General features: G+C 41.4%; 1 protein-coding gene across 9 annotated transcripts in view; it reads right to left on the reverse strand.

Annotated features, from left to right (window-relative positions):
• DEPDC5 (DEP domain containing 5, GATOR1 subcomplex subunit) overlaps positions 1–16,715 on the reverse strand; it is a 127,058-nt gene that overhangs the window by 77,146 nt on the left and 33,197 nt on the right. For all 9 annotated transcript variants that reach the window (XM_047827806.1, XM_047827812.1, XM_047827813.1 and 6 more), the window contains 8 exons: positions 14,049–14,152; positions 13,687–13,761; positions 10,887–11,021; positions 9,995–10,056; positions 9,778–9,851; positions 3,561–3,630; positions 1,527–1,563; positions 883–1,003 (listed from right to left, as the gene is read on the reverse strand). In XM_047827806.1, coding sequence (XP_047683762.1) covers positions 883–1,003; positions 1,527–1,563; positions 3,561–3,630; positions 9,778–9,851; positions 9,995–10,056; positions 10,887–11,021; positions 13,687–13,761; positions 14,049–14,152 — 678 coding nt within the window. The remainder of the gene's footprint in view (positions 1–882; positions 1,004–1,526; positions 1,564–3,560; positions 3,631–9,777; positions 9,852–9,994; positions 10,057–10,886; positions 11,022–13,686; positions 13,762–14,048; positions 14,153–16,715) is intronic.

Below are 16,715 nucleotides of genomic sequence, written 5' to 3' on the forward strand. Positions count from 1 at the left end.
AAAAAAAATTTTAATGTGTTTTTGTTTCTGAGAGAGAGAGAGACAGAGACAGAGCATGAGTGGGCAGGAGCAGAGAGCGAGACACAGAATCCAAAGCAGTTCCAGGCTCCAAGCTGTCAGCACAGAGAACTCACAGACCGTGAGAGAGATCATGACCTGAGCGGAAGTCAGCCATTTAACCAACTGAGTCACCCAGGTGCCCCTAAATGTTTTCATCTTAAGATGGGACAAGATGAAAGGAGAGAAGACAATCATGTGGCTACTATAAGCTCAACTGCCAATGTGAAGAGATGGAATATTCTTCCAATCACTGTGCTTAAATAAACGTGCATATTTAAGAAATTTGGAAAATGGACTCATGGTATTTAGTCCACTAGGGGTGTAAAAAAAAAAAAGCCCTGGGATGGGACGCCTTTTTACATAAGACTCAGAAATGAATATATTGGTAAATCCAACTACAGCACAATTAAAAACTATCATATGACAAAAATTACATGGAACACACTTAAAAAGCAAGAATTAAAGACAGAAAAGTCTCTTGCCCACTGGGAATAAAATACTCCAAAGAAACTATGGGCCCTAGGATCTATATATATATACATTAATGGCAGACCAGTAAGAAGATTCTAGAATTTGTGAATTGCTTCTCTTGATTAGAAGAACACTCTATTTGGGGACAACATTTCTTGCAAATATAGCTAACAAAATGGGTGGGCCAGAGAACCTAGAAACAGAACCCTTAATGATCTACACAGTATAGTTTCCATTTGGCTAATTTTAATTTAAAACATTTTCCAGGTTGCTCTCATGAAGGTCCCTGCAGGCCCTAAGGCTTTCCCAAGCAATTTTCATATACACCCCAAAGTGAATCTGGCAAAAAACCTGCAGGTAGCGAGGCGCTGAGCCCGGGATGGGCCTGGCAGCCTGAACACTTGGGCGTCATAGGCATCATAATCTACTTGGATGGGAAGGGCGTTCTCAGATTCTTTTGGAGTCCCAAGAGCTGAAATACACAAATCAAGTGAATGGTCATTAAAATACATTTCAACCAGATGCCTTCAGAGGGCTTTCATCAAAATCCACAAGACACAGGTGATCACCATCATGTCTCCCTGAAAAAAGTGGGATAATAACCCATTCATCAGGTTCTTGAAATTAAATGACTAACATGTCAAAGTGATATAGAAAAGAGTGTAGCACTAAATAAGGGGAAAGTTTGGGTAGTATTTCATTCTTCTGTGATCCCACTTTAAAAAAAGATCCTCTTAATATGTGGTACGGTTAGTACTTTAAAACTTTCTGCCTGATCCCTACAATTGACTGATGGAAAAGAAAAACAAGGTTTGTCAGCATCTGTTTCACAGCTGACAGGACGAAAATATACAAGGCAGTTAAAGGACTTTCCGAGGGAAACTCAGGTCTCCCAACTTAGCTGTGAACTGCTTATGCGACCTCACATAATCTTGTTGCCATGGGTTAGCGGACTCTTTTTAAACGGGACAAAAGGAGGTCCCCAAAATACTCACATGTATCACGGCCATTTTTTGCTTTCTCAGAGGCAGGCTGTAAAATTAAATAGATAATTAATCACTTCCTCCTCTAAAATAGAACTTATCACAAGGCACAGTATGTAGGTGGCTGCTCCCCTGGGTAGAGACCATGCCTTACCCCTCCCTGTAGCTGACGGGAAGGCAGGAGCAAACACCTGAGGCCTACCTACCGCAGTGTCAGGCCCTACCAGGCCCACCTCACACCTTGGTTGCCCTCAAAACTCTATCCTCACCGTACAGGTGAGGGCATTCAATTCTAGAGAGAAAAAGGGACTTCCTCAAAGTCACACAACAGGTGGCAGAGCCAAAATCCAAGCCCAGTCCTTCATGTTCTCGGTCAGTCCAGTGGTATGTGTATCCTACCTGCCCCCAAACCCTTCATGCGCATGGCCCCCTTCACTACAGTACTCTCACCGGTTTGCCTACACCTATAAGAGATCACCCAGTTTGCTGAAATGCTTTACAGAGGTAGAAAGAAAACACAAAGAGCTTTTTTTTTCTCTTCCAAATAAGTCTTTTTCAGGACCCTTTAAACTTCTCTAACAATACTCACTCTTTCTTCTTTAAAATCATCATGTATAGAGAAGTTCCTCCATGTTCCACTTTGCCCAGAAGGGTTGTGATGAAGGCATAAAACCTCAGAGGGCAGGAGGTGGCCCTTTCGGGGAAGACTCCCTTCTCCTAGCACCTCACTACTTGACAAAGCCCATTTTAGAAGGAGTCTTCATAGTCCTCGCAATTAATATTTTCCTTATTAGAAGAGTAACATTAACCCGTTACCCCCCCGAAAAAAAGGGAAAAAATGGCCCTGATACTACTAACATGACCACAATAGAGCAGCTTTCACAGTTTAACTCTGCTAGAAACAGGCAGATGGATGGGTGAGAGTACCTGGTATGCCACCTACATACCCAACAGTCTGTGTGTCTCTTCACCTTATATCAAAAACACGTTTTAAGGTTCTTAAAACTGGCACTTTTATTGACTGGCAATATATTACATGGAGTGTAGTTCATGGTTTAGTCATTTCCCTATTATTTTCAACTTCTAACTATTATAAATAAAGATGCTATTTGCATTCAATATCCTCAATTGTTTCCTTAAACCATATAGCCAAAAATGGAATTGTCTGGTCAAATGGCATGAACGTTTGCACTGCCCTTGATACACATGGCTGAACTGCTTTTTGTAAGTATTGTACACCAACCAGGTACTCAAGCACCAATATCACCACTTTTCCCAGGACTTGGTATAATTGTTTTGTTTTAAACCTTTTGATAAGCAGGGCCACCTGGCAGGTTCAGTCAGTGGAGCGTATGACTCTCAGTCTCGGGGTTCTAAGTTTGAACCCCACGTTGGGCATAGAGATTACTTAAAAATAAAATCTTTAGGGACACCTGGGTGGTTCAGTCAGTTAAGCATCTGACTTTGGCTCAAGTCACAATCTCACGGTTCATGAGTTCGAGCCCCCACATCAGGCTCTGTGCTGACAGCGCAGAGCCTGGAGTCTGCTTCGGATTCTGTGTTTCTGTTTCTCTCTCTCTCTCTCAAATAAAGAAATATTAAAATAAAATAAAATCTTGATAAAATAAAATAAATCCATTTGGTAAACAAAAAGAATCTCCATTCTTGTTTGAATTTGCATTTCTTTAACTACTGCCAAGATGTGATCTTTACATCATATTTCCCCTTTGCTGCAGTGCGTGCCCATGTCTTCGTCCCCAAAGGTATCTGAGCAGTCCCAGTATCTGAATAAACCAATCACATCATGACAAAAATATTCATTATTAAAGAACTAAAAAGAGTTGTCATAGTTTCCCCAAAGATATTTCTTATAGTCGGGAGGTTTGCCTTGTTGTTGATGTATTTAATGTGGAAAATCATAAAGTTCTAAGACAAATGTCTTGAACTCTACTCATGACCATGGGGAAGAAGGGCATATCCTGGGATCAAAATAACCATGTTGGTGTGTGACACTCCCTGAAGGCTCTACAGGTTGGTGACACCTACCTTCTTTCCTGCCAGTTTTATTCGCGGGGTGAAACTGTTACAAAAGAGCTGGCTTTTAGACGTATAGAAACTGTGAAAGAAAAAAGGTCATTAATTTAAGCCCCTTCCATTTTATTTATTTTTTAATTTTTTTTAATATTTATTTATTTTTTGAGAGAGAGAGAGAGAGACAAAGCATGAACAGAGGGAGACACAGAATCCAAAGCAGGATCCAGGCTCTGATCTGTCAGCGTAGAGCCTGATGCGAGGCTCAAACTCATGAATGTGAGATCATGACCTGAGATGAAGTCAGACACTTAACAGACTGAGCCACACAGGCACCCCATAAGTCCCTTGCATTTTAAACTTTAAATTGAAACCCCAGCCATGGATTAGTCCTCTCTTGACTGCCTATGTCTCAGGCTTCACTGATTCCTCCAATTCTAACTTGTTCTGTAATTACTACAAAATATTAAATATGGTTTTAATTATTGTTCTATTCTTTTTTCCCTTGTTAACTGTTTCACACTAGTCCTGATTCCTAACTGGATGAGAATCTCCTCCTCCTGGCAGAGATTACATCTATTTACACCATGATACTTTTGCATCTTGATACTTGGCACGATGCTGGGCCCAAGTGTGGTCTTTATCACTCTTGGGTTGAACAGCACTTGGTAAGCAAGAATAAGTCAGGCAAGAAAAGAAAAAAAATGGTCTTAAGAAAATATGGCACAAATCATCAAATTTTTATCTCTTTGAAAATCATATCTTTTTTTTTTTTAAGTTTATTTATTTTTGACAGGGAGAGAGAGCATGAGCAGGGGAGGGCCAGAGAGAAGAGACAGAGAGAACCCGAAGTAGGCTCCACACAGTCAGTGCAGAGCCTGACACGGGGCTCAAACTCACAAACCCGAAGATCATAACCTGAACCAAAACCAAGAGTGGGACACTTAGCTGACTCAACCACGCAGGTGCCCCTGAAAATCATATCTTAATGCAGTCATGTCAGACACACAAGAAAATTGGGAAACCCAACCTTGCCCTGGGTCTAATGAGTAAACAGAGGCTAAACAGACTTTTCCATCTTAGGCATGTCTCTGTAGTCTCTTTTATCTGTAATTAACTTATGGGAAAGATGTTTTGAACACTAACCAATCCCCATCTTCCATTATAACTCTGATCATAAGCAAAAAAAAAAAAAAAGTAATCAATAGATAACCAGTGAACTGTAGGGCAATCCAGTAACACATTATGCACTATGTGCATAACATAAGAATACCAACTGCGGGGTGCCTGGGTGGCTCAGTCAGTTAAGCATTCAACTTTGGCTCAGGTCATGATCTCACAGTTCGTGGGTTCCAGCCCCACTCTGGGCTCCATGCTGTCGGTGGGGAACTTGCTCGGGATTCTATCTCTCTCCCTCTCTCTCTGCCTCTCCCCCACTTGTGCTCTCTCTCTCTCTCTCTCACTCAAAATAAATAAATAAACTTTAAAAAAAGAAAGGAGGAGCGTTTGGGTGGCTCAGTTGGTTAAGCATCCAATTCTTGGTTTCAGCTCAGGTCATGATCTTACGTTTCATGAGTTCAAACCCTGTGTTGGGCTCTGTGCTGGTGGTGCGGAGTCTGCTTGGGATTCTCTCTTTCCCTCTCTCTCTGTCCCTCCCCTGCTCACTCTGTGTCTCTCAAATTGAATAAATTAAAAAAAAAAAAAATACCAAGTGCAGTCAGACCTGGAGTCCAACTAGCCTCTGGGACTTGACTCCTCAGAGTGGTACCAAGGAAAGTACAAGTAGAGGATGCTGCTTGCTTTCCAGACATTAATTGCAAAAGATCTGAGTATTAAAGTGATATTAGCCAGAAGAATGGGTTTCTATTAGATGTACCCACGTGAAATTGCTGTGTTTTAAGGTCAAACCCAGTGTAAAAATCACAATTTCAAATGGTTTAAACCAACAGCTTCAGCTTTGCCATGAACTTGCCGCTCAACCTTTGGCAAGTCAAGTTACCCTCCTGGAACACCTATACAGTGTGACTAGAGGGTCTCTATGATCTCTAAAACAGACTCCAGATGCCTATGGCATCCTCAAATGCCCGTTTTATAACTCTTATGTATCTGCTATTAATTTACTTTTTGGATCAATTTTCATGACTAGCCAATAATACTTGGGAGAATAACTTTTCACTGAAGACAATTTGATTATGCTTCAAGTAAGGTCTCTGGCCTTGTGGAATGATTTTGAAGAGGCTAGTGGACAGGATATGAACAATGGCCCTTACGAGCAGCCATGCACCTCTGGCCACAAGCCCTCTTTGCTCCTGTCTATGAGTGGCTCAAGCAAACAAGGTTCACAGTGAGATGTGAAAAGCAGGCCTCAGGCCATCCCAGCTCTCAGATTCTGAAGTCATACATGTGTGAATCATCGTCCATCTTAAATGGTATCATAAAGCCAATTTAGGATGAAAAATACAGTGATAAATCAGGAAACCTTCAAGTTATTATTAATTAACATTTGAGGAAATTACAGTGTTTAAATTCATATACAATTTTGTGTGTGTGATAGCTACTCTCTCCCTTAATTATTTCCTAAACCAAACATAAAACAATGAAATATGGTGTATAATTAAACAGCAGCTGTTTTCTTATGGGCAAAAGAATCTTAATGTATAGTCAGGGGCACCTGGGTGTCTCAGTCGGGTAAGTGTCTAACTCTTGGGTTTCGGCTCAGGTAATCGTGGGGTGAGCCCTGCATCTGGCTCTGTGCTGGCAGTGTGGAGCCTGCTTGGGATTCTTTCTCTCCTTCTCTCTCTCCTTCTCACTCTGCCTCTCCCCCACTCACACACACTCTCTCTCCCAAAAATAAAGAAACATTACAAAAAACTTTTTGGGCGGGGCGCCTGGGTGGCCTAGTCGGTTAAGCATCTGACTTTGGCTCAGGTCATGATCCCAGTTTGTGTGTTTGAGCCCCGCATCAGACTCTGTGTTGACAGCTCAGAGCCTGAAGCCTGCTTCGGATTCTGTGTCTCCTTCTGTCTCTGCCCCTCCCCAACTTGTGCTCTATGTCTCTCAAAAAATAAATGTAAAAAAAAAAAAAAAAAAAAAAAATTAAAAAAAAAAACATATTTTTAAAAAATCTGAATAACTATTCAAAGATTACAAATCCAGGGGCACATGGGTGGTTCAGTTGGTTCAGCACTGACTCTTGATTTCAGCTCATGTCACAATCCCAGGGTCATGGGAATGCGCCCCATTTGAGGTGCTGTGCTGAGCATGGAGCCTGCTTAGGATTCTCTCTCTCCCTCTGCCCTTCTCCCCATCTCATACTCTCACTCTCTTTCTCCCTCCCTCTCTGTCTCTGTCTCTTTCTCTCTCTCTCTCTCTCTCTATATATATATATGCACAGTAAGATTACAAATCCAAATCTAATGAGAGGGCTGATAAAAAGATACATCAGGGCATCTGGGGGACTTAGTAGGTTGAACATCTGACTCTCGATTTTGGCTCAGGTCATGATCTCACGGTTCGTGGGATTGAGCCCCACATCAAGCTCTGTGCTGACAGTGTGGAGTCTGCTCGGGGTTATCTCTCTCCTTCTCTCTCTGCCCCTCCCCTGCTCACGCACACTTGCGCATATGCTCTCTCTCAGAACAAGTGGATAAACTTTAAAGAAAAAAAAAAAGAAAATGCTTTAAAAAAAAGAAGATCGGGCGCCTGGGTGGCGCAGTCGGTTAAGCGTCCGACTTCAGCCAGGTCACGATCTCGCAATCCGTGAGTTCGAGCCCCGCGTCAGGCTCTGGGCTGATGGCTCAGAGCCTGGAGCCTGTTTCCGATTCTGTGTCTCCCTCTCTCTCTGCCCCTCCCCCGTTCATGCTCTGTCTCTCTCTGTCCCAAAAATAAATAAATGTTGAAAAAAAAATTTTTTTAAATAAATAAATAAATAATAAAAATAAAAAATAAAAATAAGAAGATACATTGGTCTCTGAAATAAGTGAAAAAAAGTTCAAAATACTATTTTACTCAAACCAAATTTTTAAAATAACAGTAACATCAGGGGCACCTGGGTGGCTCAGTCAGTTAAGCATCTGACTCTTGGTTTTGGCTCGGGTCATGATCTCATAGTTATGGAACTAAGCCCTCCATTAGGCTCCGTGTTGAGCGTGGAGCCTGCTTGGGATTTCTCTCTCTCCTTCTCTCTCTGCCCCTCCCCTGTACATGCTTACTTGTTCTCGCTCTCTCTCAAAATAACTAATAAAATAAACATTAAAAAAATAACAATGGGGTGCCTGGATGGCTCAGTCAGTTAAGCATCCGACTTCAGCTCAAGTCATGATCATACAGCTTGTGAGTTCGAGCCTCACATCGAGTAGCCTGGAGCCTGCTTCGGATTCTGTGTCCCCCACTCCCTCTTCCCTGCTCGTGCTGTCTCTCTCTCTCAAAAATAAATTTTATAAAGTTAAAAAAAATTTTAATAAATAAATAAAAAACAGTAACATTGGGGTGCCTGGGTGCCTCAGTTGGTCAAGTGTCCATCCGACTTTGGCTCAGGTCATGATTTTGCAATTTGTGAGTTTGAGCCCCACATCAGGTGCTGCACTGACCGTACAGAGCCTGCTTGGGATTCTCTCTCTTCTCTCTCTGCCCTCCCCTGCTCTCTCACACTCTCTCTCAAAATAAATAAACTTTTAAAAAAAAAGAACTTTTCACTATTGTATATTTGGTTGCAAGTAAGATCTTTACTTTAAAAAAAAAGGGCCCTGTTGCTTAACGAAAAAAATTAGAAAGGAAAGAAGAAAACCACTGGTCTAAAGAAGTGACTGTCAATGGGGGCAGAGGGAATCTGCCACCCAGGAGGCATGTGGCAATGCAGCAGACATTTTAGTTTTTTGACTTTTTTGTTTTTAGTCTAAATTATTTCTCTCCTCAGTTTCCAACATTTTCAACTGAATTCTCCATAAACCTGCAAGCACTTAAAAAAATCATGAAACATTAAAAAATAGTCCAAGGCTTTTCATTTTTGGCAGACTTGAAGATATTCTAGTAAGTTACTCTCATAGTAAGTTTCTAGGAGGTATGAGCTCTACCTGCAGTATTTCAAAGAAATAATTTAACTTTCTCTAGGTTTTTGGTTTTGTTTTGTTTTGTTTTTTTTAAGTTTATTTATTTATTTTGAGAGTTGAGGGGAAGGGGCAGAGAGAGAGGGAGAGAGAAAATTCCAAGCAGGCTCCATACTGCCAGCACTGATTCTGACATGGGGCTCGAATTCACGAACTGTGAGATTATGACCTGAGCTGAAAGAGCTCCCAAGAGTCGGATGCTTCACCGATGGAGCCACCCAGGTGCCCCTCTCCAGGTTTGCTGATAGGAAAATTCACTTAGGCATGCTTCCTGCAGACATTCTGGTTGTCACACTGGGGGTGGGTGCTCTTGGCATCTAGAGGGTGGAGGCCAAGGATGCTGCTCAACAGGCTACAATTCACTGGGCAGCCCCAACAAAAGAATGATCTGGCCCAAAATGTCAGTAGAGTCCAGGTGGAGAAACCCTGTTCTAAAGGAAGGACTGAAGGAGAGAGATCAGAAATAGACACACTATTAAGATTATCATCCAAAAAAGATGAGGACTGGGGGTACCTGGGTGGCTCAGTCGGTTAAGCCTCTGACTCTTGGTTTCAGGTCAGGTCATGATCTCACAGTTTCGTGGATTTGAGCCCCATGTCAGGCTCTGCACTGGCAACATGGAGCTTGCTTGGGATTCTCTCTTTCCCCCTCTCTCTGCCCTTCCCCTACTCAGGCTGTCTCTGTCTGTCTCAAAATAAATAAACTTTAAAAAAAAAATGAGGACTGGGATAAAGCAGTGGCTCTGACAGAGGCATGAGAGACACCATCCTTGAGCCCCAATCAGCAGAAACACTGAGGCCTTGTCCCATGTGAAGAAGAGACACAGGGGTTTTTCTACAAACAGAGAATGCCAGGTACAATGCTGGTCTGCTATTGTCTGTGGGAGTTGGAAATAGTAGGAGCTGGGGATAATAAAAATAAGTCCTTCAAAATTTGCTTTTAGTTTCTTTCACTCTAGACTGTTCTTATGTTACTGCCACTGCTCTGCATGTACAGAGGCTCTAAGCAAATGTTAGAACTTTAGTTTCCACATTTTCTTGACAAAAGGTTTCATAGTAAGAACTTAACAGATGTGAAGAGAAAATGGCAAGGAAGTTATTCAACTGTGAATCAAGGTTACACCCACCTGTGGTTTATCCAGTGAGGAATATTATAGTCATCGCCCAGCCGAGAATCACGAGGTGCACTTCGATTATGTAGCTGGAAGGGAAAAAGCCAGTGCACAGATCAGCTAGAAAACAAGTAGGATGTGGAGCTGCTCCAACTGTTCTGTTTTTAAGTATTCTCAAGATCACTCTAGTACTAGAGACTGGCCTTTAGTAAGCAATCCAAAATTGTATTACCTTGAACAATGGGACAGCATGTAATGGTTGCTCCCCCATGCACACCAAGTCCACACCAATTCCTAAAAAAGAGAAGACAAAAAGAGTTTGGGGTGGGGGTGGGAGGAAGTAGAGATAAGTATCCCAATCTATTAACAATATTATTTAACTAAACAAAACCGACTTCCCATCCTAAGATTTATAACCTCACAGGGCTGCCTACACAGCAAAGAAGAAAAGAGATGCATTTTGTCTGTTTCTTCTTTATCAGGTCCCATCACACCTGCCATTATTCAGTGCTTGACAATTAGCCTTGGACTGCTTTGTAGATCATGATTTGTCAAAAGGACAACCTAGGCCTCTATTACTAAAGTTTCATGACCAGAAAGGAAAAGGAATCTTGAAATTTCAGTAAGACAGCAAAACAATCCATACCATTTAACAGAGCTTCTTAATTGACAATCCAGGATTTACACTCCACACCCATCTTTTGGAAGCCCAAATTTAATGGAACCAGAATTACAAATTGGGAAAGCATGGCACACCACAGAGGGAGGACTAGATCAGACAATCTGATGGTAGTCCCCAAGATGGGCTGATGACACACTGGTCCCTTGAAACGATCCCTCCGAAGAGCTCTCCAGTGTCAGATATGTTTGGAAAACTCTGAGTACCTGTTATACCCATTAGAGATAAACAAGATACACTAACAAATTAAAACCTACAATTAGGGAATCTGCCTAAACTGTATATGACCCAACATTTCCTTAACCGATTTGACCATAGAACGCTTTTTGTCCCCTAACATTATTCACATCCCCAGGATCTCCGATGCACAGAGCCAGGGAAAGCTCAGAGCTCTAAGGTAAGTGAGGCTATACACTCGGAGACAGTGCAAACCAGGGAGCATTACCATTATCTATCATTCGCTGCTTGGTCAAGATCATGAGTAGACGGTCCACTTCAAACACACCCACCCCAGGTGTGATCACCACAGACATCTGCCCAGTTCGGTCAAAGTTGCGGTTGATGTAGTGCTTGTCAAACACTTGAAAGAAAGCAAAAGTTCTCCAATGCAGATGTTACAGCTTTTCAGAAACCAGCCACTTGCAAGCCTCTCTATGCCCTCAGACTATTCTGTCCATGTTTCTATTGCAGCAATTGCAGTTCTGACCTGAATTCTAGTTAGCCGTGTGCACATCTTCCTTTCCCCTTCTACATTAAGAACTGCTTGAACACAAGACTATGCCAATGTTGCGTTTGTTAACACCCCCTCATTAATGCCTACTACTTGCCTTGTGTTGTCTTAAATGCTCAAATTTCATGTCTTTAAACAATCCATAAATGAGTCTGTACTGAAACTTACAAAAATATTAATTAAAAAAAATTTTTTTTAATGTTTTTTTATTTATTTTTGAGACACAGAGAGACAGAGCATGAATGGGGGAGGGTCAGAGAGAGAGGGAGACACAGAATCCGAAGCAGGCTCCAGGCTCTGAGCTGTCAGCACAGAGCCCGACGCAGGGCTCGAACTCACGGACCGTGAGATCATGACCTGAGCCGAAGTCGGACGCTCAACCAACTGAGCCACCCAGGCGCCCCTTAAATGTTTGTTTTATTTTTGAGAGAGAGAGGGAGTCAGAATCTGAAGCAGGCTCCAGGTTCCGAGCTGTCAGCACAGAGCCCAATGCCAGCACAGAGCCCAACACGGGGCTCGAACTCACAAGCCACGAGATTGTGACCTGAGCTGAAGTCAGAGGCTTAACTGACTGAGCCACCCAGGCGCTTAAAATTTTTTTTAATGTTTTATTTATTTTTGGCAGCAAGAGAGAGACAGAATGTGAGTGGGGAGGGGCAGAGAGAGGGAGACACAGAATCTAAAGCAGGCTCCAGGCTCTGAGCTGTCAGCACAGAGCCCGATGTGGGGCTCGAACCCACGAACTGTGAGATCATGACCTGAGCCAAAGTCTGGCGCTTAACTGATGAGCAACCCAGGTGCCCCTACAAAAATATTAATTTAAGACAATATTCAAAAGAATGGACAAGAATCTTGGGATGACTTTGTAAATTTGGCAAGTTAATTTTTATTTCTGTCCTGTACAATCCTTACTTTGGAAAACCAAACATATTCCAATATGAAAAAAAGATTTATAAATAAAAGACTCCATGCTTGGGCTGACTGACATGTCATGATGACATCATGTCATGAGCTCACAGTTCATGAGTTCAAGCCCCTCCTTGGGCTCCATGCTGACAGTGAAAAGCCTGCTTGGCATTCTCTCTCTCCCTCTCTCTCTCTCAAAATAAATAAACTTAAAAGAAGGGGAAGGGCACCTGTGTGGCTCAGTCTGTTAAGCGTCTGACTTTGACTCAGGTCATGATCTCAGGGTTCGTGAATTCATGCTGACAGCTCAGAGCCTGAAGCCTGTTTCAGATTCTGTGTCTGTCTGTCTGTCTGTCTGTCTGTTTGTCTCTCTCTCTCTGCCCTTCCCTAGCTTGCACTGTCTCTCTCTCAAAAATAAATAAACATTAAAAAAAATTTTTTTAAATACAAAAATAAAAAGACCCATGCTTTAGAACTGCCAGCACGGGCAGGTTATACGTGTGAAGTGACCACACATCATTACTTCCACCACTGGCGAGTGTCCATGGATGCCTAACCAGAGCGAGCCAATCAGACTCTCTGCTGGGAACACGGAATTCTGAACAGAGAGCAGAGAGCTGACAGCAGAGCTGGGAGCTGAACACTGCTCCAGGAATACCTGCTGCTGCAGTTCCTAGAGCCACTTTGGTCCCCACCTTCTTCAGCATAACGTTCAAGCCTTTCCTGACGGCCCACCAGGTCTCTATATCCTAAGAGTAAATTTTTCTTTTTTGCGTAAACCAATTCAGTAGGTTTCTGTTGTTTGCAAACAAAGCATATCAGCTAACACATCCAGGGACAAGCATTCGGAAGAAGTCACACCACACTGTTAAGAAGTTCCCTCTTAGAAGGGAAATGACAGTAGAGGAAGGAGGGAGATCTTCATTTTTACTTGATATACCTCTGATTATTTGAATTCTTGAAACACGGGTTCCTTTTGTAATTAAAAAAAAAAAAAAAAAAGATTTGAGGTGCCTGAGTGGCTCAGTCAGTTAAGTATCCAACTTCGGCTCAGGGCATGATCTCATAGTTCATGAGTTCGAGCCCTCCATCAGGCTCGTACTGACAGTGTGGAATCTGCTTGGGGTTCTCTCTCTCTCTCTCTCTCTCTCTCTCTCTCTCTCTTTCTCTCTCTCTCTCTCTCTCTCTCTCTCTCCACCCCTCCCCCACTTGCAGGTATTCTCTCTCTCTCTCTCTCTCAAAATAAACAAATAAACATTAAAAAAAATTTTTTTTAAATTACTTAGAAGCAATTGAGGGATAGCATAGAAAACAGTAAGAATACAGTCTGTAGTAAAACAGCCCAAGGAAGATTCCCTCCAGCTCTTTACTCTCAAGTTACCATGAGAAGCAGGTGAGAATAGCAAGTTAATTCCCAGTGGAAGATCTAAGAGCTAAATGTTGGCCATTAAAACCATCCAATCAGAAGTTACTTCTTTCAGTTAATCTTTGGAATACATGGGTGGGGAGATCTTCAACTGGGTCTGGGTCTTTGGACATTAGTAAAAAGAAGTTCACGGCCATGTGGTAAATAAGATGCCAGATCACCACGGCTTGTGTTCTTACTCACCATTGAATGACAGATTGATGGCCTCTAGGTAGTTTCCTTGTGCTGAGGTAGAATTATCTCCTTGAGGAAAGCCCTCTGAAGCAAAAGACATAAGAGAAGGAAAAGTATCCCATGAAAGATGAACTCTTAAAGAACAAGTGGAAAGTGTCTGGCTCCATAGGTCCCTCTACCCTGTAGTAGGTATACTATTGAACTTACTGCATATGTAATGAACAATTAGACCCAACTGGAAATAGAAACCTGACCAGAAGCAGAAACTCTGTCCAGCACTGTGAAAGAAGCAAGCATGAACCTCTCCTCTCCCAGACTCCATCCTACACCTCGTTTCCCTGCCGCACTTTCTGTCATTATGAATGCAGTACCTGCCTGTTCCAGTCGCACCAACACTGGATACTGGATAAAGAGTTTTTTAATGGTCACAAGGAGTGATGTCCACTCTTCTCTCCTCTCATTCTGCACCACCACTCTGAAAGGAATATTGTCATAAAGTAGACATTGAGCAGCTATTACATACATCAGGTCTCTCACAGAATTTCAAAAGAAAGGAGAAGATGGGATTTCCAGGGTTAAGGTAATTTATCATATAATAATAAGTATTAAAACCAAGTGCATGTAACAAACATTAACAAAGACCTGTATTACCAATAGTCATATAGATTGAAAACAAAAAGTAAGAAAATATTTAAAAATTGCCTTGAAATCATATTAATACCTAGTATTCAGTAGGAACATGAAATCTTCATACAATGAATTATAATTAGGTGGTATATAAGAAGCATAAAATAAAACATCTATATGTAGGTTTTACATATATATCTAATAAACAAATCTATGACAGGGAACTACATTAGTAGAAAGGGATAGGTGAGAATCTGTTTACTGTAGAGCTTGTGAACCTTAAAAACCTTAAAAATACATGTGACTGTATTACAAAAAATAAAAATAAATGTGTGTGTATATGTGTGTGTGTGTGTGTGTGTGTGTGTGTGTGTGTGTGTGTGTGTATACATATACATACAGGTTTGCATGTGTGTGTATGCTAGGAATTTATCTTAAAGAAACACACAGGACCCAGAATAGCCAACCCAATATTGAAGGAAAAGAACAAAGGTGGAAAACTAACACTATCCAACTTCAAGACTTAACTATAAAGCTACAAATAAAGCTAAAGATAGTGTGGCATTGGTGAAAGAGTAGATAAATAGATCAATGGAACAGAATAAAGGGCCCAGAAACAGAACCCCCAAAATATAATCAGATTTTTTTTTAATGTTCATTTATTTTTGAGAGAGAGAGCTAGTAAGCACAAGCTGGGGACAGGTAGAGAGAGAGGGAGAAACAGAATCTGATGCAGGTTCCAGGTTCTGAGATGTCAGCACAGAGTCTGATGCGGGGCTCGAACCCACGAACCATGAGATCATGACCTTAGCCAAAGTCAGATGTTTAACTGACTAAGCCACCCAGGCACCCCAATAGATCTTTGACAAAGAAGCAAAGACAACACAATGGAACAAAGACATTCTTTTCAACAAATGGTGCTGGAGCAACTGGACATCCACACGCAAAAAATAAGAAAAGAAAAAGAATCTAGATACAGACTATACACCCTTCATAAAATTAACTCAAAACAGATCATAGACCTAAATATAAAATGTAAAACTATAAAACTCCTAAAAGATAACATACCAGAGAACCCAGATGACACTAGTTGGGGTGATGACTTTTTTTTTAAGTTTTATTTACTTGTTTTGAGAGAGAGAAAGTGAGAGAGAGTGTGCGGGTACTGGCAGGAAAGGGGCAAAGAGGGAGAGATAATCCCAAGCACACTCCACACTGTGACCGCAGAGCCTGACATGGGGCCCGACTCACCAACCATGAGATCATGAACCAAGTCAAAATCAAGTTGGACACTTAACTGACTGAGCCACCTAGACGCCCCTAGGGTGATGACTTTTTAGATTCAACACCAAAGCCACAATCCATGAAAGAGAAAAACTGATAAACTAGACCTTATTAAAATTAAATAACTTCTGCTCTGGGAAAGACAATGACAAGAGAATTAGAAGACAAGCCACAGACTAGAAGAAAATGTCAGCAAAAGACACATCTGATAAAGAACTATTATCCAAAAACACAAAGAACTCTTAAAACTCAACAATCAGAAATAAACAACCCAATTTAAAGATGGGCAGAATACCCGAACAGACACCTCACCAAAGAAGAAATACACATGGCAAATAAGCATAAGAAAAGATGCTTCACATCATGTCATATGGGGAAATGCAAATTAAAACAGCAATAAGTGACCATTAGAATGGCCAAAATCTAGAACACTGACAATACCAAATGCTGGTAAGGATATGGACCAATAGGAACTTTGAGTCACTGCTGGTGGGAATGTAAAATAATGGAGTTACTTTGGAAAACAGTTTGGTGGTTTCTTACAAAACTAAATATACTCCTATCATATGATCTAGCAATCATACTCCTTGGTATTTCCCCAAATGAGTTGAAAACTTAGGTGCACACAAAAACCTACACATGAGTATAGAAACTTTATTTATAATTGCCAAAACTTGAAAGCAACCAAGATGTCCTTCAGTAAAGGAATGGGACAAACTGTGATACATCCAGACAATGTAATACTACTGAGTGCTAAAAAGAAATGAGCTATTAAGCCATGAATATTACTTAAATATATTACTAAGTGAAAAAAGCCAACATGAAAAGGTTACATACTATATGATTCCAACTCTAGGACTTTCTGGAAAAGGCAAAACTGTACAGACTCTAGAAAGATCAGTGGTTGCCAGGGGATGGGGGTTGGGGGGAAAGGATAACTGGAACACTAAGGATTTTTAGGGCAGTGAAAATACTCCATAATGATGGAGACATGTCATTATATATTTGTCCAAACCAACAGAATATACAACACCAAGAGTGAACCATAAGGTAAACTATGGACTCTCAGTGGTTATGGTATATCTGTGTAGGTTCATTAATTGTAACAAATGCACCACTCTGGTGAG

The sequence above is a fragment of the Prionailurus viverrinus genome, chromosome D3 (genome assembly GCF_022837055.1).
Source record: "Prionailurus viverrinus isolate Anna chromosome D3, UM_Priviv_1.0, whole genome shotgun sequence".
NCBI classification, from domain to species: domain Eukaryota; kingdom Metazoa; phylum Chordata; class Mammalia; order Carnivora; family Felidae; genus Prionailurus; species Prionailurus viverrinus.